Below are 23,057 nucleotides of genomic sequence, written 5' to 3' on the forward strand. Positions count from 1 at the left end.
AGTAATTAAGAAATTGTGCTTGCAGGACAGGACAGTTAGGTTGCTGAAGGATACAAAGCACCGAAGAAGACCTCAGGAAACAGGTACTCAAGGACCATGCAGAATATGGCCTTGTGTTACTGCTATGAGGAAGCAAAGATTTTTTATATATAAAGAAACAGCTTTCAGACGTTGCTTATTTTGGCTGATATCCTATGCACGCTAATTTGGAAGTATTCACTTTAAATCTGATTGATGTTAGTCAATCTACAGATGCAGATAAATTGCACATTACATAGTACCATTTCAGACTGCATATGGAAGATGGCTGAATGAGCTCCTTGTGTAAAAATTTCCATGCATGTAGAAAACTAGTGCATCAAGGAGAAAACTAGATGAGATGCCTCTCAGTGAGATGCTAGTTTTTCTTGGCAAATAGGTTCTGTTGTTAAGGATCAATCAAGTATGTGGCCATCCACTTGTCATAGGACCAATATGCCACAATTTATCTACATGTGCAGATTTACCCTTAGGACCGAAGCACAAAATATTACTTTTGCATCCACAAAACTGCAATAAAATGTAGAAATGTATTTAAAACGTTACTTTGAGACCTCACTAATTGTTAATTCATTTTATATGTTTTTTTAAAAACTTGTGTTTCAGCCAGCTGATGAATAATTAAGATGGAATTAAGATTCTGCACAATACATTTTGTTGAAAGCACAGTATGTTCAAGGGAAAGAAAGCACTTGCTTTAGTTGTGTTAGTGCAAGCTGTCAGCACACCTTCTTTAACTTACCCTTTGCCTTTCAAAAAAGCTGGAGCAGCCCTAGCCAGCAATTTGTTCTGCTCTACTTCATTATTCTTGTAAGGAGAGCTAGTTAATGAGACAGGACAACTAAGAAGATGATAAACAGTGATGGCTGACATCCACTAAAACTCATTCAAATATCCAGAACCATACACAATTGAAACAGAAAATGCTTCTAAAATTTGTATCACATCAAAAGTCTAAAACAAGTTCTGAAATTTTACTAAAACAGTCGATTTTGTGAATGTTGTAAAACATCTGTGTGTCCCCCCCTTCTGAATTATATATAAATAGAAAAATGTCTGTTGGCAACATATTTAATTTTACATGGAGTTTATAAGCTGCAAACTTGGTAGAGTATAAGCAGGAGATTCAGCATGCCTGCACTTCAGAAAACATTTCCAGGAGATATTTCTGAAACAAAGGATCCAGTTGAAGAAACTGTTGACTCTTCCAGTAGAGAAAGATGAAGCATTCATGGACATTAGAGCTGTGCATTGATTTGACTCAGACCAGCTTCAAAGCAAGCTCAGCTCTGGATTGGAGGGCTAGGATGTCGCTGTCCAATGGAGAGGCAGGCAGGACGATTAATTATTCCTTGCTCACCTCTAATTTAAACTCAAGAGATAGTGTTCCTTATCTTCAGTCCAATTTCTCCTTCACTGCCTTATAATAATTACATAATGTTTAAATATCAAAAGAACAACTTTGAAACTCTTGAAGTACTTTATAGGAAATGAAAAATTATTAAGTGCATGAAGTTGCCTTAGAGCAAGCCAGACTATTAACTTATCAAACTCAGTATTGTCTACTGTGACTGGTAGCAGCTCTCCAATGTCTCAGGTTGGGATCACTCACATTGCCTACTACCTGATCCATTACCTGGACGTGATAAGGACAGAACCTGGGACCTTCTGCATGCAAACCAGAGAGACTGTTGCAGAGCCAAAGCCCCTTTAGTCTTTTGTCTCTTAAAGCAAAAGGCTACATAAAGAAGAGTTCATTTTTTATTTGCCGCTTTTCTCTACCCAAAGGAGTCTCAAAGAAGTTTATGATCACCTTCCCTTTCCTTTCCCCACAACAGACACCCTGTGAGGTAGGTGGGGCTGAGAGAGCCCTGATATTACTGCTCGGTCAGAACACCTTTATCAGTGCTGTGGCAAGCCCAAGGTCAAGCCAGCTGGCTGCATGTGGAGGAGTAGGGAATCAAACCTGGTTCACCAGATTAGAAGCTGCCACTCTTAACCACAACACCAAGTATTCTATCCTGCTACAGTTTTAATTGCAGCTGTTGGATGTGAAATGCATGTTCCAGCCAAAGGAATGTGGTGGCAGATACCTTGTATAAAAATTTATTTCTACATTTGCAATATATTATGAGACAAGAAAAACCTCTGATTATCTTGAATCCAATAACCTAATCCACAATCTAACTAGACCCAAGTAGTAGGAATGAAGCTATTTTTGTCCCATTGAAATAAAGAGAACTTAAGCTAATTTATTTAGAAAATTCCAACAAAATTAACACTATTTTCATCATATAAATAGGAATGATCCAAAGCTCAATAAATTGCACTATGACCTGCTCACTTTTATGCTATACATTTTCTATGCCTGCACTGAAGAATGTTCAGTGTGCACAGGGACAGGCTAAGTGTCAGAAGAGTACACATAGAAGAGCACACATATGTATGCTGGTGCCTCCATATGTGTTTTCTGAGCTACATGATTATGCATGTTGAACATAGCTCTGACTGGGGAGTAAATTACCTTAGATCCATTATGGCTTGGCTGGTATGTTGATTAAGCTCCAAAATAAATACCACTACTTTAATCTGCTTCTTTTTAAGTTCTTAATTCAATAAAGCTTCCAATATAACCAAATGCTGCCATTAATAACATTTTTTTCATATAGTTGGGAAAAACCATTCAGTTCAGTAGGTCTCCATTTAAATCAAATATAACTTAACAGTCCCTCTCAGTTAACATAATTATTGCAAGTTATTTATACAAGAATATTAACAACGGATGAAGACATTTCAGTTCTATGAGATAAGAAGGGGGAAAGTGTCACTTATCAGCTATGTACTTGACAGGGAAAGTTCATCCAGAAGAGTTTGTGGATGTGGGCATCATATTGGATCATCCTGACTGGAATTCCTATACAATGTTTCCACTTCAAATCAATCTCAGACTTTAGGTGAATATTCTATAGTTACTGGGCGGGTGCCAAGGCAAAGGTTGCTTCTATTGTTGGAAGTTAGCATAGCTATGAAGACTAGTGGATACAGGCAAAGGCAAGAATTGCCTCCCCAGTGATGGGCGGCATAGCATCTTTACAGACTGAAAGGAGATAGGTGCAGAGGCAGACAGTTTGTCCTTCATCTAGTGACAATCTCTGCTATGGATAATGGAAGTAAATACTTTTCTAGACCTATCAGGTACTCAGTAAGCATATAGTGAATGGGAGGGAGAGATGGCTGGGGTTCTTCTGCTACAACAGAAAGCTGTTGGATGTGAAATGCATGTTCCAGCCAAAGGAATGTGGTGGCATACCTTGTATAAAAATGGATTTCTACAGATGGGAGGATAGAATCAGAGACTTTATTCCCCCTACACATTAAAACACACAGACAAGAGATCAAGCATGAGAATGTTCTGATGACCTGATCTCTCTATTTGAGAAAGAATCATTGATTTGGGATCTGAGAGATCTTTGCGTCTTTATTTTCAAACTACCTACATCTAATACCTCCCCTCCCAGAGCTGACACAAGGAAGTCATACAACCTCTTCTTCAACTATATATGAAGAGCTGTGTATTCCAATACAGGATGGAGCAAGTGTTTGATGGGAACTAAACCCTGTCACTTGCCGAACACTAATCCACTGACTGGAGCATTTGATACTAGTGGTTATTTGGATTGAAAGAAAAAGGCTGAAATCAAACAAGCACACTGAGGTAAAGGCAAGAGGAGATGACTCTTGTACCAATTCACTCTTCTTTGTGACCTCTGCTTTTCCCCATCTGTCTGAAACTTGGCAAAGAGGATTCCCAAGGAAAAGGGTACATTTCCAGTGAATTTCATCCGAATTGGTAGAGAACAAACAAAAAGTTGCTACTGGAAATGTATTTCCTATTTGAACAAATTCAAATAAATAAATAATAATGAATTGGAACATGCACCATAACTATAACTAAGAAAACAAATTAAAATATTAAAGACAACAACTGATATTCAACTTCTAGCCACATCCCTACCACGTTTTCTTCCAGAAAAGCTTCAGCAGACCTGTTTTTCTAAAATCTGGATATCTTTCTCCCTATTGCTTCTGAAACATATTCCATCATCTCCAAGCCCATATATGAAATCACACTGGTATATTCTAGGGACTTTGGCAACATGAACAAGACCTCCTTGGCCAATGCAGAGTGATTATGTCATAGTACCATGCAAGGACCTGAATCCCCTGTAGCAGTAAATGGTCTCCTAAACTTCAGGAGGCCTGCAACAAATTCATGTTAATTTTTATTCAATTTTAGTGATGCTCTGCTGTAGCCAGAACCACAGATCCATTACTCAAATTTGAATACAATTTTGTGTTATTCCATCCAGTTGTGGTGTAATTTTTTTTCCATTTTAAGGATTTTAAATTTCAAACTTTCCCCATTAAATTCTAAAGAGAAAAAGACAATTGCTGCTTGTTGATTAACCATGATGTCTTTGGGTGACACAGCTATATGTAGAATATGTAGTATAACATATCAATAATTTGTCTTTATTGTCCATCCAACTAACTGACATAAGAAAAATGCAAAGATAAATATTATATGCATTGATATGGAGCTCCAGCATACAACTCCTATGAAAGCAACAAAACAAACACCACTTGTTCCATATTCTTTGGATTACCAGTTACCTTTTTCTACTTGCATTGCTTACTGGAATTATTCAGTCACATACATGCCACAAGAAAGGGCTTTATTATACTCAGATGTTCACTGAAGGCCATAGTTGATATCTTAAGGCAGCGGTCCCCAACCCCCGGTCCGGGGACCGGTACCAGTCCGTAGATCAGTCAGTACCGGGCCACAGCTCCTCCTCATCCTCCTCCCTGGCTGCTGCCTCGGGGGCTGCCCTGCCACCGGCTCACCTTTGGTGCTCTCCCGCGGCTGCCATGGCTGGGGCTCCCCCTCAGCGTGGCACTGTGCAGCTGCTGCTGGCAGCGCCCACCAGCGGGCGGTGGGAAGTCAGGGGCGCTGGCGGGAAAGCAAGTGGAGCAGGGGCTCAGGGGGTGACGGCAACGTCCCTTGGCAAAAGACTACCTCCCCCCCGGACCTCAGTAAAATTGTCAAGCGTTGACCGGTCCCCAGTGATAAAAAGGTTGGGGAACACTGTCTTAAGGGAACAAGAATACAGGGATGCTAAAAGGAATTCAATGTAAAAAGGTCCCCTGTCCAAGGTCCTGAACAAGCCACCCAGTATCTGCTTTTAATAATCAGAAATGGAGGCTGTCATGACACTGTGCTAATTAATATGCTAACAGATACATGCCACATGATCTTTTCTTTTCTTTCCGTTCATATGTTGAAATTCAAAGAATTTTTTAGGTTCATTCAATAGGCTTGTGCTAGCCTTGTGGAACGTTTGATTTTCGCTTTGACTTGCTGACTCTCACAGTATATTTAACAGTGTTTTAAAATATTCCAGTTTTTAGAGCTTTGCCATATGGAGACTACTCGTTTACATTAAAATGCTTTCTTGTAATCAAGAAGTTAGTTTCACAGTTATTTGGAGCTTGTGCATAATATGCTAGCAGAAGGACAAAATGTCCCTTTATTCGGAACACAGTTGTGTTTTTCCCTGTCAAAGACAGAAAATAATAGTATACCACACTATGTTGTACTCTTAGAAAACTGGTATACTATATATCTGGCTTTCCCAACCAGGGTTTCATGAAACCCTGGGGCTTCTTGACAGCCCTGGAAGGTGTACCCAAATGGGTGGGGGGTTAATTAATTCTTTATATATATATTTATAATTTGTTAAACATTTATCAGGTAACATGACAATATATGGTTATGTCACCCCTCCCAAAATGGCCAATGATTTGGAGGGGATGGGAAAAGGAGGGGTCCTGGATGGGCATGTGCAAAGCTATACTTCCCAAGCATATTCTGCCCAATTGCACCACTTCTAGGATTTCTTGAAACCTGAAGAATGTTTCAGGGGTTCTCAAAGGTAAAAAAGTTGAGAAAGGCTGCTGTATTTTATATGTTTATCCCTAAAGGAAAAATGTAGACAATTGGGGAAATCTCCCAAGTAACATTCCATGAGATCATGGGCTCTGGGGTGGCGGTACAGAACACAGGTAACTCTTCCTGTGGTCATGGGTGTGTTACATGTAAAGCTAGGCATCTTTAGATCCCAATCTGCATATGCATGGATTTGGCATAGTATTTAAGTTTTTATTAGCCAAAAGTAACAATGTTATATCTTCTTCACACAAATGAATAATCTGTTGGACAAATATGGCAAGGAGCATACCATCATCTATTATTTCGTATAAAGGATCAAATTAATACCTGGTCAATCTTGCTTCTTTCTGTAGTTTTTATTTTTAATCCCCCTTATTTTTAATCCACAGCAATTTATTTTAAATTGCTTCAATTTAGAGAGAAAAATTCAAACTTTTATGTATCCAGATACCAAATGGCAACTCAGAGATTAAATGCTGGGAATGACAGAAGGATACCCAAGATTAAAACATATGATACAGAAATCAATATTTGTTTTTCCCAAGCTCTGGCCTGATGCCACAAATATCTGCATCATGAACACTGCTGGATTTTCCTGTTTCCAGTTCTTTTCTTTATAGAAAAAATGTCACACCGGTTCATTAAACATTAAATGTGAATGTAATCCCCACATTTCATTTTATACCCTTAGTTCAGTCTCAGACGAGTTTTTTGTGTGAGAGATACCAGATAGTAGGAATTCACAAGTAAAGTAACACAATAAGGCAGACTAATCATTACGTGAGATTTCATAGAAGCAGATTTCTCTTTCCAATTTAATGAAGTTGGTCTGCTTCATTAGAGCTATGCAGAGTGAACAAATGAAAAAATACACAATGACTTGTGGCAGTTTACATTAAAAATATAAAACCATTAAAACCTGATACAATTAATATAATCAAGACAGTTTTGGTGGAGATAACAGACAATACCCTGCTCTCCCCCGCAGAGCTTTGACTCTTCTGTTCGCAGTCATAGTGTCAGAATAGATGACCTCAGGCAATGTTGGCCTAGGGAGGGTACAGATTACAAAAGGAAGGGAGGGAACTGATCTTACTTCCCCAGTCCCCAGCCTGGCCTCAACCAAATACCGGGCAGAAGAGCTCCATCTTGCAGTCTCCGTGAAGCCCAGAGAGCTTTGTCAGGACCCTCCGCTCTTCCGGAAGCTCATTCCACCAGCAGGGACCAGGGCCGAAAAGGCCTTGGCCCTGGCTGAGGCTAGGCATACTTCCTGGGGCCTGGGACAAACAGCATACCCACAGAGTAAAGAGCCATGCGGGGAGCATAAGGATATAAGCAATCACGCAGATAGGTAGGACCCAGACCATGTATAGCCCTGAAGGTCAAAACCAAACCTTGAACTTGATCTGGAAGTTAACCGGCAACTTAGACATGGGTCCTCCAAAATGATCTAGTGAGGACCCCTGCAGCTGCATTCTGTACCAGTTGCAATTTCCAGGTCAGAGACAAGGGTAGGCCGCATAGAGTGAATTACAGAAGTCTAATCTGGAAGTCTGTTGCATGGATTACTGAGGCCAAGTGTTGCGGGGCCAGGTAGGGTGCTAGTAGCCATGCTTGGTGCAAATGGAAGAACATTGTCTGGGCTACCTTCATGATCTGGGCCGCCATACACAAGGAGGCATCAAAGATCACCCCAAGGTTTTTGGCTGCTGGTGCAGGTGTAAGTTGGACCCTGTCCAGGCAGGGGAGACGTGCTTCCTGATCCTGTCCCCTTCTGCCCAGCCACAGGACCTCAGTTTTGGAGGGGTTGAGTTTCAGACAACTCTGCCTGAGCCATCCAGCCACTGCTTCCAAACAACTGGCAATTTTTTTTGGGGGGGAGGGGGTGCCTGGCCGGCCATCCATTAGGAGACAGAGCTAGCTGTTATCCACATATTGGTGATACCCTAGCCCATAGCTCTGGGCCAGAAGGCACATATAAATGTTAAAAAGTGTGGGGGAGAGTATTACCCCTTGTGGTACTCCACACGGGGTTAGACAACTCTTCCCCCATGGGAACCCTCTGTGACTGATTGTTAAGGAAGGAGGCCAGCCATTTTAAGGTGGTAGACCAATAAATTGTGATTGACCACATCAAATATGGCTGATAGAACTAACAAACAAGGATGGCCGACCTGCCCCGATCCAGTTGGTGCCAGAGATCATCCATCAGAACTACCAGCATGGTCTCCACTTCATGGCTAGGAGAGAACCCAGACTGTTATGGGTCCAGGGCCAAAGTATATAAAGCCATTGTATTATTAAATGCAATATTTCCTTCACTATGGCTTTTCTACCGTCTAATTCACAGTCACAAGTGAACATGTTGGGCAATTAAGGAAAAACAAAGTGGTAGTTTTAGTCATTTGAATGATAACTGCTTCGCTAAGTGCCAGACTTTATACATTTCGATATTTAAAGTGTTTGCTTGCGCCACCGATAACTGTAAGCATTGGAAAATGCTTACAGTATAGTTTAATGCTTCTTGCATTTGAATGCTCTGCATTTTTTATAATGTGTATAAAACTCAGAACATATGTAACCATAGACCTCCTGCAGAATGAGGCACACAGTATATGTAAGACTGTGTATTTGATTAGGCTAAATAGCTACTTAAAATGCTGCAACTGAATTGATAAGGACAGCTGGCAGAGTGAGGCAAAGGTGAGCCTAGCCGGACCTCAGAGGCTTCCTTCTTTCGCTTTCATCCGACTTGCAACAGCCAACAGTCACAGGAGTGTTTTGTTGTCTTTTGAAGACAGGTGCTGATTTCACTCAGAAATCTCTCAGGGCACCCCTGAGTTCAGAGGGCCCCTTCCCCAGCCATGATGTGCCTCCTATTTGTTCACTAGCAACAGGAGAGGCTCTACTCAAAGGCACCTTGGCATGTCACCAACAGCTGTGCTCTATGTGCACAACTAGATGCAGCGTTTTCTTGTCCTGCAGCTGGTTTGTGTGTTCCCAGAGTGGCACAGTAGTCTTCATGTGTGGTTTGCTGTGTCTTGCTCAAGACCAGCTACTAGCATGTTTTCAGTGTAAGGCTCCCATCAGACTTTGTTTCCATCTGCTGTGGGGGTTTTTTTGGTGGGGAATATATTAAAATGAGAAATACACAGGATGCTTACATAACAGCAAAAACTGCTCTATGTTTAAATACTTGTCATGTGCAAAATGAGAGATAAAAGACTGGAAAGTTCAAGGCTAGCATGTAATTCCTTTGAAGTCTCATGGAAACCATAAAAGTTTTCTAATTTTTATCTTACAAACAGTAAACAAAAATCTCCATCATTAGTAATTCTGCAGGATGGCTAGTAAGCTAATGGACTGATTTTAGTGTATAAGCTACAAACTACATTTATTAGTGGTTTAGTGTTCTTATACTGACCGTGGATTCTTGTGAAGCTGATTTATATACAGCTTTATAAGAACATGCTCATCAACCTCAGGACTGGCTACATTTATATTCTCATGTAACCTGGATGATTCAAACAATGAAACTTCATTAACAGTCTGCAATAGGGCAGCCGTATAAAAGAATAGTCTAGGGAGGCACATAAAAAGATTAGGCCTATAATCTGTGTCCCTGTATATGCTTCATATTATCTGTTTATTATATATACTGTCATATTGCTAATGCATCATTTTCTACTTTTGTAAATAATCAAAGTTATCTCCGGTAGATCAGGCAGAGCAGTGGGGTTAGGGGGATATTTGTAGGTAGCCTAGCAGTGTTCCCCAACCCCCGGGCCATGGACCGGTACCGGGCAGTGGAGCCCTCCATACTGGGCCATGGCAGGGGGGAGGGAGGCGCAGGCGCCGGCATGCCAGTAGGCATGCCTCCCTCCCCCCTGTGGTATGGCGCTCGCTGCCCTGGGAGAGATCAGCCACTTTGGCGGCCAATCGCTCCTAGCGCAGTGAGCACCATGCCATGGGGGGGAGGCACGTGTGCCAGTGGGCGCAAACGTGCAGGCGCAGAGCTGTCCGGTGACTGCACCTTTCTCCCTCCCCCCTGCGTCGCGGCGCTCGCTCCCTGGTGCCCACTCCACCCTTGTCTCAAACTGGCTCCTTGATACACTGGGAAGCTAAGGGAGAGGAAGAGGAAGGTAAGACAGCGAGAGCGAGCATAGAGGAAGACTTGCAATGAAGCAACAAGAGCATCTTATTGCATGCTTATGAGGGTGTATGAGATGGTGGTTATTATTATTATGTATTATTATTCAAAGAGCCTCTTGTGGTGCAAAGAGCCTCTTGTGGTGCAGAGTGGTAAGGCAGCGACATGCTGTCTGACTCTGCCCATGAGGCTGGGAGTTCAATCCCAGCAGCCGGCTCAAGGTTGACTCAGCCTTCCATCCTTCTGAGGTCGGTAAAATGAGTACCCAGCTTGCTGGGGGGTAAACGGTAATGACTGGGGAAGGCACTGGCAAACCACCCCGTATTGAGTCTGCCATGAAAACGCTAGAGGGCATCACCCCAAGGGTCAGACATGACTCGGTGCTTGCACAGGGGATTCCTTTACCTCCTTTTATTATTATTCCATTTATTGCCTGCCACTCCCAGAATCAGCTCGTGGCAAGTTACAAATGTCCAGTAAAACTCCAATAAAACCCCATTAAACAGACAGCAAAAATTACAATAAAAACAGAACAGTAAAACTTTCCCAACCTCCCCCCACTAAAACTCTAGGGGGAAATACAGAGGGTCACAATGACAATTGACTGCTGAGTACACCAGGGCCCCCCTGCAGATCTTCCTCACTACCCCCAGCCTCAACCATAGACCTGGTGGAAGAACTCCATTTTGCATGCCCTGAGGAACGCTGAAAGCTTCCGCAGTTCACCTGAGAACTCATTCCACCAGGTCAGGGCCAGAACTGAAAAGGCCCTGGCCCTGGTCGAGGCCAGGCACACTTCCACTTTGCCATCTTCGCCAGGTGAGACTACTAGTGCCCTACCTGCCCTCAAACTGTCTGGCTACAGTGATCCATTCAATGGTCACTCTTGAAGTAGTTAGCACTGAAAACTGCATAACAAAATATAATAATTAAAAATAAAGTTATACTATTATTATAGCCCACCCTTCTGATTGTCTCAGAAGAAGAAGAGCTGGTTTTTATAGCCCACTTTTATATCCCTGCATGAAAGACATCCTGTGAGGTAGGTGGGCTCTAAGTGAAATTGCTCTGTGAGAACAGCTCTAACAGGACTGTGAGTAGCCCAAGGTAACCAAGCTGGCTGCATGTGGAGGAGTGGGGGATCAAACCTGGCTCACCATATTAGAAGCTGCCGTTCTTAATCACTATACCAAACTGGCTCCTATATGCTGCTATATTTTTGGTTTTCGGTTAATCTTCAAAGTCCAAATCTTCATCAGAACTTCTTGCATGGCCCTTAGAAGTCTTAATTTCAGCAATTCCAATTCATAGTAATTGAACACAGTGAGCACACATCTGCTTTTTGAACATGAGCACATATGTCAGATACACCTAACATCACTTTATCTCCTTACAAACACTGGTCTAATGGCAAAGTGTCAGACGACAATCTGGGAGACCCTAGCCGAGTCCCCATTCATGGGGTGACCTGCAGCAGTCACTCTCTCTCTTCCTCACCTGCTTTATAGGGCTGTTCAGAGGATAAAATGGAGGAGGCAACAATGATATTGGAATGTGTTTGGGGTCCTCACTGGGACAGCAATGTATAAATAAATACAATAACTGAAATGCAAAAAAACATTTTATCTTAGATGTAATCATACATCTAATACTGCCAACTACCAACATACACTCTGCTCCAGCACTTTAGCCCCTCCATCACTGTTAAGACACTCCCAACCCCAAAGGAAGGATTTTAATGACTTACATTTGAGTATATTGTAATTTGATTATGTTTTACATGTAATGTTATTTACCTCTTTGATTTGTTGTAAACTGCCCTGAGCCCCTGAAAATGGTGGCATACATATTTAAAAATAAACAAATGAACCCTACCTATTCTCAAAATATTTTTCAGAATATTTAATCAGATAAACAAATAAAATATGCTGCAGATTCTGGGTTTTTATTTGTAGGGTACTTTTAACTTTGTTCACAGGCTGCAATCCTAATAACACCTTGTTGGGAGTAGGTATGCAATTCCTTCATACCCTCAACAGTGCAAACAAATCACAATGTGTGCACTTAGCTTCATTTGCACAGCCCTTAAGATTTCTTGCTGGAACCATAAATGAGAGACAAGCAATGTTAGTAGGGATAGAGTGCTTGTCATTTTTACAGCTTCATACAATGCAATATAATAAAGAGAATTCACCGTCATGAGATGAACTGAGGTAACATCCACTTAGGTGGCTTTCAGAAAGGGCTAGACAAAGGAAAAATTTATCCATGACTATTAAGCCACAATAATTAACTAATGGAGTCCTCCATCCTCAGAAGTAATATAACTCTGAATAGTAGAATCTGGGGACAAACAATGAGAGACTGGTGCTTTCTTGCTCTCCTTAAAAATCCCCCCAAAACAGCTGATGGGCCAGAGCTGAATGCTAGATCACATGGATGCACTTAGCACAACCTTTGCTGTTCTTGTGATTAATTTTAATTTAGTGCAATGGCAAATTAATACAATAGCTCCATCAGTTTGGCTTCACAATATAGCTCAGTTCTTAATTCTAGCTGGCCACAAATACTTCATATATAGGAACATTTGTTCAATTTGCCCACACTTGCTTCTTAATATTAAGATCCCGGCTTTTGTTTCTAGATATATTTGATGTACACAGTAGATGCTTCAGCATTCTAGGTTCAATTGATATGAGTTGTATCCTGTCACGCTGCACACAATAGGCACATGGCCAGAGATTACATGATTTGGTTCTGGGTTTTTAGAAAACAGAACACAGGCACCTAAACAAGCAACTCTATGCCCTTCTTCAGGTGCCTAAAAATTGGAGTCTTATTTTAACAATGAAAATTCAATCCAAACACATTTAAAGTCATTTCTATACTGGTTTTCAACTGTTTGACTGCATGAACTTGGAAATGAAAACATAAGAAGAACTTTAATTATTGTATCTTGAAATGTATCAGAATAAACACTCACCTTCTGTTTGTAAAAGGGCTTCCTGAGGGAACAGAATGGGAGAACAGTGTATCATTCATGCTGGTGACTGGTCTGGGAGGCCTTGAAAGAATACAAAATAAGTGGTTTGTATAATGATGAAAGCATGAACCAAAGCACTGAATACTGCACCTGCACGCACACAAATAATTTCCGTCTATAGAAAAGCAATGTCCTTCAGCTTTTCTACTATAAATCTAAATTTCTGTGAAATTGAGTGCTAGAAAAACATTCCTTTTTAATATTCTGATGTATCCTGTATGCAATTTATTTTCTCCCGTTACTTGCTCCAGAAAAATAATTGATCTATGTTTTCACAAAGACTACTGAAATGCTCTATAAAACACAATTAATACAGAAAGCTTTCAACAGTCTTTAAATTATTTGCATACCTCACTGATTTCTGGTTATTTGAGTTACTGTAGTTCTTTTAAAGGAACATAGTCTCTTTTAGAAAAGTCATGTTTTTTTCCCTGAAATTGCTATTCACAGGAGATTTTGAATGGTTATGTGGTAGAGGCATAGAAGCTACTTCTGTGTGGGGTGCAACAGCTCTGTGTTATGCAGAAACTTATTTTTTGCTATGCCACAGCAAACTGCCACCCCCTGATACGATGGTCATAGCATAGTAAATGTCAGAGGAACCATACCCCAATGTATTCACACAAACAGCTCTACATTTACAGCATCACAGAATATGAACTTAAAGCAGCCATTATACAGGTGCTTGGTAATACAAATCATCAGTCCACCATGTTTACAAATGGGAAAAACAGAATAGGAAAGTACATAACAGCACATTGGAGATTCCTTTCTCTCTTATCTAGTTAGCTTCCTCTCCGCCCCTTTCTCCTCAAGCAGCAACATAAGGGGGGAGCAGGAATGTACAAGACTAACACAAATCTGACTGAGACAAACACAACAGGCACCAACAGATTTATCTGTAATCTGCATTTTTGAAAGAGTGTTGTTCCAGAAGAGATATTTACAAATTCATGCTGCATTATATTCTTCATGCAAAGATTTCAAGAGATATTCTCATGATGTTTTTCATGAGAAAGGTCAGGTTTTTCTATACAGCAACTAAATACACGGAAAACTACTTGGACAGTAGATAATAGCATAAAAAGTTGTTAATTCTTTTGTGTGTGATCTCATTCATCTCAGAAACAGTTTAGGATTTGTAGGTCGATATGAGGAATTTTGAGAAATTCAGGAATTCTAGGAAGTTTTTGCTATTAAGGCCTGAATAGTATTTTTGAAGTGCATCTTGAGTTGAACAGATTTAGTATAACAATATAATGTCAAATACTCTATTCCAGAAAACGCAGTTTATGCACAGAAACAGATTTCCATATGGCCCATTATGCACGGGGGGAATAACGTACATTCGGGGTGGAATGGTGGCGACTAAAATCACTGATAATGCACGGTGCCGGCTCAACCGGCCGCAGCTTCGGTGCATGCCGCCGAAAAAGCTGCATTCGCGAAATGCGGAAGAAAGCGCTGCTTCCGGGTGCCAGGGCACAACCAGAAGCGGCGCCAGGATCGGGGCGTGCATAATCGGTTACTCTGGGTTTTGTTGCCGTTGCGCCCCGCCCCGTGCATAACCAGTGTGCATCGCGTCTTCCTCATCCATGTTTTCCATGTGACCCGAAATCGCCGTTCCGGTGGCCGTGCATAATGGGCCTATGCCATGCGCAAAAGCCAGTGTTAGGAAGAGGGAAATCTCCACTCTCAGTGACTAGCAATATAAATGTGATGCTTTTGTCATAGCAGTCTGAGGGAATGCAGTCTCAGGACTGTTTACAAAGCAGATCCATGGAAATTGTGAGACTGCTAAACACTGAACCATTGTTAATCAGCAGCTTGATAAGGAGGGAGAGGTGTCCAGTGAGACTGGAGGTCAGCTGTAATAGGCACGATGTGGAGGTTGGCAACCTTACCTCTTATGTTCAACAGTCTAATAATTACAAAGTTTATTTCTTCATCTAGAATACACTGAAAGATAACTTACCAAGTATCTCTTTTGCAGCCAAAACAAAATAAAAAGATACCATTAATTAAAATTAAATAGTTTCTTCTAAAAAGGTGCCATAGGGAAAGAAATACAACATATTTCAACATTAATATTCTGATCTTATAGGCAAACACTCAGTAAACAGGGCTTTTGTGGCTTGATATAAATGGTTCTGCATGTTTTCAGTCTACCTCTGTATGGTAATAATAGTTACACTGTCATCATTACAGGCTGATTCACATCAAGAAAACCAGTGACAAATTAGTATCTCATAGGACTCCATATATATTTTACATAGCTTAGTACATTTAATAATAGATGGCTATTTTACAGTTCTCTATATGAACAGCAAGCCACCAATATTTATCACAAAAAATTAGAAACCAGAGATTGAGGCATGAATGTGAAAAGGGGTACAATAAATTAGTTGCAAAATAATACACAAGTGAAGATTTCAAGAACCACGGATCAAACTGAGGTCCTTGTGCTAGGCATCTGGATTGGTGTTCATTTAAACAGTGCTCCTTATCCCTACTACATTGTCATGTTGAGCTGCCTTGAGTACTTGCCAAGTTGTCACACACAAGAAACTGAATTTGAAACTTAAGTGCTAAAGCCTGGGAGTTTGTTCAAAAAAACACAGTTGAGAACAGGGATGGGCATGAACCGGCTTATGAGACAAAATTCATCAGGAATTTGGCCCAGTTCAAAACCAAGTTTCAGAGGAGGCAGGTCCCCTGAACATTTCCCAAACTTTTGTCCAGTTTGGGCCATTTAAACATAGCAACTGAGCAGGGCAACTTGTCCATTAGCTGATAGGTTTAAATAGCTCCAACTGTCAATTTTGCAGCTATCCAAGTAGAGGCAAGTGAAATGAACCACTGAAATGGCTGCCAGCCATTTCACCCATCGTTTTAGCTCCACTCCCCTTTGAAGTGGGAGGGAGCGAAATTGATTAGTAAAATGGGTGTCAGCCATTTAAACCTAACAGCTTGGTGGAATCTTTTCCAGTTCATGCTTATCTCTAATTAACAGTCCAATAGGTGAAAAAACGCTGGGTATGCATTCTAGATATAACTTATATATGGTTCAATAAACATGGATTAAAACTGAACAACAGTTCCTTAAGCAGCTGGAACGCAGCACTGTGATTTCTAAGACTCAGAACGGGTTTTGCAAGAACAAGTTATGTCTGACCAACCTTATCTTTCTTTTTCGAGAGAGTGACTACCTTGTTGGAACACGGGAATTCTGTGGACATAGTTTATTTGGATTTCAGTAAAGCTTCAATAAGGATCCATATGCAGAGCCGGATTTTCCTATAGGCTATCTAGGCTTCCGCCTAGGGCCTCAAGATCAAGAGAGGCCTATATTCCACATTTTTTATAAAGGTTAGTACCAATCACAACATTTTTCATTTAACATATTGATATATATCACAGTAATGATGTATTTTATTATCTCTCATGTAATTTACAAAGTTAAAAATGGGAGGTGAAAGGGCAACATAAGTGGAATAGCCTAGGGCCTCTTTTCATGTAAATCCGGCCCTGTCCATATGATATTCTTGTTGACAAGTTGGTAAAATGTGGTATGGATCCTAATTCTGTCAGGTGGATCAATAAGTGGTTGACAGATAGTACCAAACGGGTACTTGTTAATGGGTCAGCATCCTTGTGGAGAAGAGTGACAAGTGGAGTGCCCCAGGGATCTGTCCTGGGGCCTATGTTGTACAACATATTTATAAATGATTTGGATGAGGGATTAGAGGGGGTACTTATTAAATTTGCAGATGATACTAAACTGGGAGGGGTAGCAAACAAACAGAAAACAGAATCAGAATACAGGATGATTTTGATAGGCTTGAGAAGTAAATAAATTAAAATAAAATGAAATTCAATAGGGACAAACCTAAAGTTCTGCATTTAAGTAGGTAAAACCATAGACACCAATATAGGATGGGGAAAATGTATCTTTGCAGTAGTATGTGGAAAAAGGATCTAGGAGTCTTAGTAGATCATACATTGAACATGAGTAAGCGGTGTGACTCAGTGGTTAAAAAGGCAAATGGGATTTGGGGTGTATCAAATGGAGTATCGTGTCCAGATCACAGGAGGTGATGGTATCACTGTACTCTGCTCTGGTTCGGCCTCATTTGGAGTACCATATTCAATTTTGAGCATCACAGTTGAAGAGGAATGTAAACAAACTGAAGCATGTCCAGAGGAGGGCAACAAAGATTGTGAGGGGTTTGGAGACCAAGATGTATGAGGAAAGGTTGGGGGAGCTAGGTCTGTTTAGCCTGGAGAGGAGACGACTGAGAGGGGATCTGATAACCATCTTCAAGTATTTAAAAGGCTGCCATGTAGAGGATGGAGCACAGTTGTTCTGTGAAGGTTCAAGGGGGTGGCAGGATACAGGGGATGAGCAATATGAGTGTTCTGCATAGTGCAGGAGGTTGGACTAGATGACCCATGAGGTCCCTTCTAAATCTATGATTCTATACTATAAAGGGCTTTAGATTGCTAGTAAGTGATTAATAAATATTTGCATATATTCTGTAGATTATTAGACTATTATTGTATTTTATACATAATTAGCCTCATTTGGAAGAGTGCTCTGCATTTCTGCCTGAAAAGAAGAGATGGTTCTTATATTCTGCTTTTCTCTACCTGAAGGAGTCTCAAAGCGGCTTACATACACCTTCTGTTTCCTCTCCACACAACACCCTGTGAGGTAGGTGAGGCTGAGAGAGCCCTAATATTACTGCTTGGTCATAACAGCTTTATCAGTGCTGTCGAGAGCCCACGGTCATCCAGGTGGTTGCATGTGGGGGAGCAAGTAATCAATCCCGGCTCACCAGATTAGAAGTCCAAACTCCTAACCACAGCAAATGCAGCAAATGTAGTAACATCTCTTTGCAAAACTTTAAAGATAAGATTACAAATTATCAATGGGAGACTTCTTCAAGCCAGAGCAGTTGTTATTCTTTTAGAATTTATGCTTGCATATTCCGCTGATATAAAACAAAGAGGTAAAACTACTTGGTCTCCCTATAGCATTTATAGTGCTGAAATTAACAATTTTAAAACATAATATTTATTACAAAGTGCCACTACTATGTTAGCAGGAATTCATATATAAGTAAATACTATGTTAAAACCAGTGTATAATGCTAATACAAATGCAGGTGTGGTTACACAAAACACTTTGGTATTTACTGGTAGTAAGAGCTGCAGAGGGAAAAAAAGAGCTTGATTACATGAATACTACCATTGAAGTGGTTGTAAATTACCCTTTGCTTGAATGCTTGTTTTGAGCTGTTATTATGATACGCTCATCTTAGATTATATTTAAGAGTAAAAGTTACTCTTTTACTCTTAAATATAATCATGCAGCATATCATTTCCCCTCTGTAAATTTGTTAGTTGCAATATATAAGATGCCCTTACAAAACTTTTACATTTTTATTTGGGTTTCATTATACTTAAATACAATTTTCAATTTCAATAAAATCAATCGCTTTTACTGTAATTTCCAGGTACATGAAATTGCTCTCTAAAAATGAGGAATATTGTAGGGCCAGAATAGGTCAAATTACTGATTTATGATATCCTTTTAAGAACAAATTCCTTTTCATATCTCAGTATATTTTCTACTTCTCAAGCATACTGGATCCAATCCAGTTATGATTCAGACTGACATCCTATGCACACATATTCCAAGTAAACTTCAGAATACATTGGAAGCAGAAAACCAGTCAGGGACATTGTCTGGTCACTAGACAAGGAAGTATAAATATTACTAAAGGAAGATGGGGAAAATGAAGACAGGTTGAATAAATGCTTTGTACTAGTCTTTCCTGGAGAATATGTGGAGTAGTTACCTACCCCAGAACCACTGTTTCTGGGGAGGGCATCTGAAGAACTGAATCTCATAGAGATGGTCTAGGTCTGCTAACAGATAAATACCCCCCCCCCAAGTCATTGGGTTCATGCAGTATATAAAGAACTTTATCTCCTAAAACTAATGTGCAACTTGTCACCAAAATTATAGAACTTGAAACTAGCAAATACTACACTGATTTTTTAAATAGTATTTCCAGCCCATATCATCTGACTTTTGTTCCAGAAAAAAACATTTTTAGGATTATATCCTCACGGCCAAGGAACCAGACAACTAAAGGATTGTCTCATCACATATCCCAGTTTAACAACTGGGCCAGCTTGGTGTAGTGGTTAGGAGTGCCGACTTCTAATCTGGTGAGCCGGGTTTGATTCCCGACTCCTCCTCCACATGCAGCCAGTTGGGTGACGTTGGGCTTGTCCCAGCACTGATAAAGCTGTTGTGACCGAGGAGAAATATCAGGACTCTCTCAACCTTGCCTACCTCACAGGGTGTCTGTTGTGGAGACAGAAAATGAAAGGTGATTATAAACTGCTTTGAGACTCTTTCTGGTAGAGAACCAGACTTCTGGTAAGAACCAACCCTTCTTCTTCAATTACAATCTCCAGACTGCCACCTACTGAATCTTCTCTCATTTATGATGGTCTGTCTGGGATTAATTAGAGCCTGGATTTTAGAACTCTATATCTATGTCTGTGTGGAATGGACATCATGAGGAAATCACTGTCTTTAGATATTTTTAGGAAGTGTTTAAAGGCGATTTAATTCCCCGGGGCCTCTTTTGGGGGGGATAGGGATTTCTGAAAATTTATTATATTGTTTTAATTGTGATGTGTAAGTGTATTTAAGTCACAAGGAAAAACAAGAGCTATTTTAATAAATGAATAAATATAGAAGGCCTACTGAGAAAAAATTTGCATATGGGTCAAGATGTTGCTGAACATTATCTAAAATCTTCCTCACCAAAACTTACTAAGTTCTTTGCAGTTATGGCATAAGAGGATAGATCCACTTGTACATTAATATTGATTTAAACAGGCAGCAGAAACCAGGTGTAACCAGGCAGTTCATACAATGGAGGGAAGATACCTGTTGACTCTCCAGTCATTTCTTTACACTCTTTCGGTTCACAGGTTCATTATGGCTTTTGCTAATATTTTCATGATAGATATGCTTATTACTAGGTTCAACACACATAAGGCTTGTAATGATTGCTTACTTCTTTAGAATGATCTTACTTAGTAGTCACCCCACAGTATTTAATATTTGTGTATGATCCTTCATGCCAAAGCGGCTAAGTGACTTCCAGCAATGCAGCCAGCCATAGACTGTTATTATGTAACACAACATTCCTTCTAATTACAATATGACATAACACACACAACAATGGCAAGTGTAAATACAGAATGATCACCCATATGTAAGAAAAAAATTGACAAGGCAAATGAAAAAATCGAACATGAAAATAAATCCTTGCAATAGAGATCTGAGCCACTTTAAGTCATTTATATAATGGTAAAATAATTACAGTAGAAAATCCATTAACTAATCTGAATTTGGGTATACTGGAAATTGTTCTTGTCAGATAGTTCCTGTCCAAACATCTGATTAGTGGAATGTTTATATATCTCCAAAACAACGAACTGATGACTGAGTACATGAACAATGTTTTGTATAAAGGAACTGGTAACCACACAAGCCTCTTTCTTTACTCTGTAGTGGTAACCCTGATAAAGCCTTACCATTTGTGTTACCCAAAACTTTCAATAATTCAATTAATCCAGGTACTGTTTTACAGTTCCTGTTTAGATTTTTTAATTGTACTAACTCAGCTATCTGTGTTTTAACTTAACTCTGAATCCACATGCCATTACTTGGGATAGCCTGGGGAAGATCTGTGCTCTGGACAACTTTCCCCAGTGCACATCTGGTTTTGGAAAATGTGAACACTGAACAGTTCTGAGAACCCTATTGCAAAATAACGTAGGCTTGCAGCTCTGCTATTCTGTGAATTTCTCAGCCTCAGTTCTCTCAGGGATTACAGGGCCAGACAGAAATTGAACAGGACGTACATCACAGAAAATTCAAGATACAATTGAGTTTGCATGGACCTTTTATGGAGAAGTCCACCAGCTACTGTTCTAATGGTATGATGATTCTGCTTACAGGCTTCAGATAATAATTATTTAGTATAGGGAGGGTTTCTGTCTGACAGTTTTGGTCTTGCTGACATTTGCATGCTGAATTAGCAGTATACTAGTCACCTGCCCCAAATTCATAATCCTGCCATATATTAAACATCTATACATGCCCTTGGTCCTCATATTTTTGTACTTTATTTCTGATCATCAGCTGTTCATCACATCTAAAAGCAAGTGTTCATGTATGGAAAAAATTGAGGTATTGGTTATTGGACCAGTTACAAAATTAAACACAGCAATTTAAAGCATCTGTGTTCTCCCTTTTGTGCGCCACAGGGCATTGATTTCAAACAATAATTTCTGCAGAAATGTATTGCCTTTGTGTGAAATAATGTACTTAAAAGAAAGAAAATAATTATGTAGAAAGGCAATGAAAAACAAATACATATATCTCCAAGTCTGTCAGTTGAATACTGAAATTTGCTATCAGGCGCAGAATAATTTTTAGTCCCATTTTTTTTTCACTTGGTTCAGTTTCTAGAATATGGTCTCACTGGTCAAGAGATATCTTAATCATGTTTACCTCTTTTCCCCCCACTCAATGAGCAATCACTAAATCAAAATGTAAAATAACTATTAAAATTACAAAACTTTTAACATTTCTGCAAACCTCTTCAAGCAGTTACTTTAAAAACAACGGCCCTTCTTCACATTTACCGTCAACAACATGTGGATAAATTGATGCCAACTGGATCACTAAATACAAAGCTCCATTTCTTGAAAACTGCCATGACAAGATTGATCATGACATTCAGTATGAAGATGTCCCTTCCATTTGCCCTTAAACCAAGATAAATAGTAAGTTAGCTAGAACAAAGGCTTTTTATATCTGTCATGCCCAGATACTTACACAATATGAGCCAAGTTTAGAGGTTTTTCAGGCTGGTCTGGAAACATTGGGTGCAAGGGTTCACGGCTGGAAGCACAGCTTAAAGACTTGCTAAGTGCATTCGTTAACTTCTTAGCAGGTGATTTCTGGGAGGAATAAGGAAGGCAAAGGTAATCTGGACAGATAAGGTTTAAACTGATGTTGTGATTACAGGAAAACAAAATGATACTCTACTACTGACACCTTTCATCCCCAAAGCTCATAAATTAGATAGGCCCTGTTTAGGTCCTGAGTTATTTCCTCTTAAAGGTAAAGGTATCCCCTGTGCAAGCGCCGAATCATGTCTGACCCTTGGGGTGACACCCTCCAGCGTTTTCATGGCAGACTCAATACGGGGTGGTTTGCCAGTGCCTTCCCCAGTCATTACCGTTCACCCCCCAGCAAGCTGGGTACTCATTTTACTGACCTCGGAAGGATGGAATGCTGAGTCAACCTTGAGCCGGCTGCTGGGATTGAACTCCCAGCCTCATGGGCAAAGCTTTCAGACGGCTGCCTTACCACTCTGCGCCACAAGAGGCTCATTCTATTTCCTCTTACATCAGTTCAATAGCTTCAAAGAAGGCCTAATCTTTCAGAGTAAGGAAAGCTTCTACATTCAGATATTTACAAAATCTCCCGGTATATAATTTATCTTCACTCGAAATTAGAGGTGTTGGGAAATGTGCAAAGGATTCTAGGACCCACTTTGAATCTCTCCATGGGTACAATGTTGGGGCAAAATGTCTATATCTGAGCAGTAAACAAAGATTTAAATGTGATCAAACAGTTATGTTATTTATGTAAATCATGTAAGTCATAGAAGTGTTAAGAACAAAAGGACATGTATATCTTCTTTAGT

The 23,057-nt window shown here is 40.1% G+C and overlaps 1 protein-coding gene across 22 annotated transcripts in view; it reads right to left on the bottom strand.

The window, feature by feature from the left end:
• The window catches only part of DTNA (dystrobrevin alpha), a 379,312-nt gene that overhangs the window by 39,891 nt on the left and 316,364 nt on the right, over positions 1–23,057 (bottom strand). For 11 of the 22 annotated variants that reach the window (XM_077352480.1, XM_077352472.1, XM_077352474.1 and 8 more), the window contains 4 exons: positions 22,181–22,305; positions 13,186–13,266; positions 9,477–9,566; positions 782–859 (listed from right to left, as the gene is read on the bottom strand). In XM_077352480.1, coding sequence (XP_077208595.1) covers positions 782–859; positions 9,477–9,566; positions 13,186–13,266; positions 22,181–22,305 — 374 coding nt within the window. The remainder of the gene's footprint in view (positions 1–781; positions 860–9,476; positions 9,567–13,185; positions 13,267–22,180; positions 22,306–23,057) is intronic. The other 11 variants (XM_077352482.1, XM_077352476.1, XM_077352481.1 and 8 more) reach the window with 3 other exon arrangements.

The sequence above is a fragment of the Paroedura picta genome, chromosome 9 (assembly GCF_049243985.1).
Source record: "Paroedura picta isolate Pp20150507F chromosome 9, Ppicta_v3.0, whole genome shotgun sequence".
Lineage (NCBI taxonomy): Eukaryota > Metazoa > Chordata > Lepidosauria > Squamata > Gekkonidae > Paroedura > Paroedura picta.